Source organism: Chenopodium quinoa, unplaced genomic scaffold (genome assembly GCF_001683475.1).
Source record: "Chenopodium quinoa cultivar QQ74 unplaced genomic scaffold, ASM168347v1, whole genome shotgun sequence".
In the NCBI taxonomy this organism is placed as follows: Eukaryota; Viridiplantae; Streptophyta; class Magnoliopsida; order Caryophyllales; family Amaranthaceae; genus Chenopodium; species Chenopodium quinoa.
Genome location: NW_018742334.1, coordinates 264,236 through 266,598, shown reverse-complemented (window position 1 = coordinate 266,598; position 2,363 = coordinate 264,236). Strand labels below are relative to the sequence as shown.

The following is a 2,363-nucleotide window of genomic DNA, read 5'->3' as shown; positions in this document are numbered from 1 at the left end:
CTTTGCAATAATGCATGCATGATATGAGTATTACATTACATACTACAAACTCTTACACCATTAAATTTATCTACAATTCCTTATCTTTACTTTCAAAGAATCTAATAATAATACAATTACATACCATAGATTATACTCATGCCATGAACCAATAATAATGCTATGAAAACAATACTTTTGCTTATTTCATAGCATTAAACAAGGTAATTATCCATCCCTTTCTTAATCCTCATTAGGGCATGAAACTCTAAATACATGTTCTTCTCCTGTATGATGATCAACTTTAACAACCCATTTACTCTTCCTTCCAAAGCTCCCACGACGACCATCCTTCCCTCGTTCTCTCATCTCATTAGCACCCGCGATTCTAGTCACTAACAAACCTTCTCCTATAGGCAACAATTGAGTCCTAACCCCGGCCCATTCCCATGAACTCGAACAAAATGCGTTACACCCCAAAACTATAGCCCCCTTACACTTCCTACCACTATTTACTTGCACTGCTCGAAGAATTGCTTCGTGGTTCATGAGCTTACAATCATTTAGTACAAAATCCGCGTCCTTAAACTCTTCAAGGATTAGCCTCTCAGCATCACCTATGACAAACTCGATTAGGTTTGTGGTATCTTGCCCAAGGGCTTGCATGGTTGATTGAAATTCCTCTACACCGCGAATTATGCAAGCAACACGGCCTCCAGTTTGATGAGCCGCGGCCACTAGGGCTAGTAACGTAGTTAGGCTCGTGTCCTCACCACACGTAACAACCATAAGTTGTGCATCATTTCCTGCTGCTATAGCTGAGATGAATTCCGATACATCCGGCTCATCACTAGGCTTCTTAATACCCTGCATTACATAATAATCAAAGGATAAACAAACTTAGTCCCTAGGAAAAAAATGACGGAAATAAATAAAAAGTTAAAGATAACACGATATGGTGACACTGAAAACTTAAAATGTACATTTACTTACCAATTTTAAGGTTTCGAGGAATGCTTTGGTTGCGTTTTCAGCTGACCAGTTAGTGAATTTCCCTTCCATTTTTGTAGTTTGTGTTATTGCTTCCTATCTTACATGCATTTCCCTTAGATTTCTTACAAAAATTGTTAAGTGTATATATAGGAGGCAGAGCAAGAAAATTAAGGCGAGTTGTTGCAAGAAACACTGACATGCCAACTGGCATTTTTGTTTATTGATCATCTTTTGTAACAGTGACATACTCGTAACGATTTTATTATACGAGGTCATTTACAAAGTAGCATATGAGTACACTAACACGTACGTTAACAATACTAGTGACAAATTTGTACCCAAATAAACCTACGGATTAGGATTAATGTTCACCTTCGACGATCAAGCTTAACATTCTCCAATAGAAATTAATGAAATACGTGCATTGATTACGATTGTATTAACCTAATATTATAAGGTTAAACAATGAACAATTGGATTTGATTCCTATCTTATACACGCACGACGATTTCTGACGTTTGTGCCATTTTCCAATGTTAAGTAACCAATATTAGCTGTAATGTTGTTCTATTGTTGGACATTTTTGAAAATATAAACTGCTATAATCAGAGACTTAGCTACTTGAATATATTATAAATCTTCTTGTTGCTTAGATTTGACCTGGGAGACAGACATTGTAATGGCCAAGTTTAATTAAATCTTTCATTAAAACGAGTTTTTTTTATGAAATAATCTTGATAATGTTAGAGGGTTTGTTGTTTTAGTATTGTAGTTAATTGTACTAATTGTTATCCTAAGCTAAACTGTATGTACTAAATTCCATAAATGTATGTACTCAACTGTACGGTTTGCTTCAGAGAGGAGAATTCGACACGGCATCATTGTGTGATTTTCACTTAATAAGCTAATTGTTTAGTTCAAAATACTAATTACAGTTTACTAATTAAGCAAAGTTCATAGATATTGAGCCTCGGTAATTTTAAATTGTGTACGATCGTATACGATAGCATTGTAGATTGTTGCAAGGTACTCTACTGGTCTGGCACCTTGAATAGTTGTGATGGTAACTCTAATAACTTAAAATTTGCGTGGTGGTTGAGATAAACAAAATTTACCAAATACTCGGGATCAACCAATAGATCCCCTCATTATTTGGTACATTACTAATATAACTATTGAATGATCTGGTAAATTGAAATAAATGTGAAATTTTTGAGTCCAAAATTGGACTCATAATAACAAGTAAAATGTAATGCAATTTGGGCAATTCATGAAGACCAAAATAATGAACATTTTACCACAATATGGGCTGGATATGTAATGTAAATTCGTAACGTTATCCAAAGGAAGTTTCACACAACAAAATGCTTTCAGTATTCAGAAACTACATT

General features: G+C 34.7%; 1 protein-coding gene across 1 annotated transcript; it reads right to left on the bottom strand.

The window, feature by feature from the left end:
• Window positions 1–222: 222 nt before the first annotated feature.
• LOC110693216 lies at window positions 223–1,041 on the bottom strand. The gene is made up of 2 exons (XM_021870358.1): window positions 973–1,041; window positions 223–846 (listed from the first exon to the last, which is right to left on the bottom strand). The coding sequence occupies exons 1-2, from the start codon at window positions 1,039–1,041 to the stop codon at window positions 223–225; spliced, it is 693 nt and encodes a 230-aa protein (XP_021726050.1).
• Between the last annotated feature and the right edge of the window lie 1,322 nt (window positions 1,042–2,363).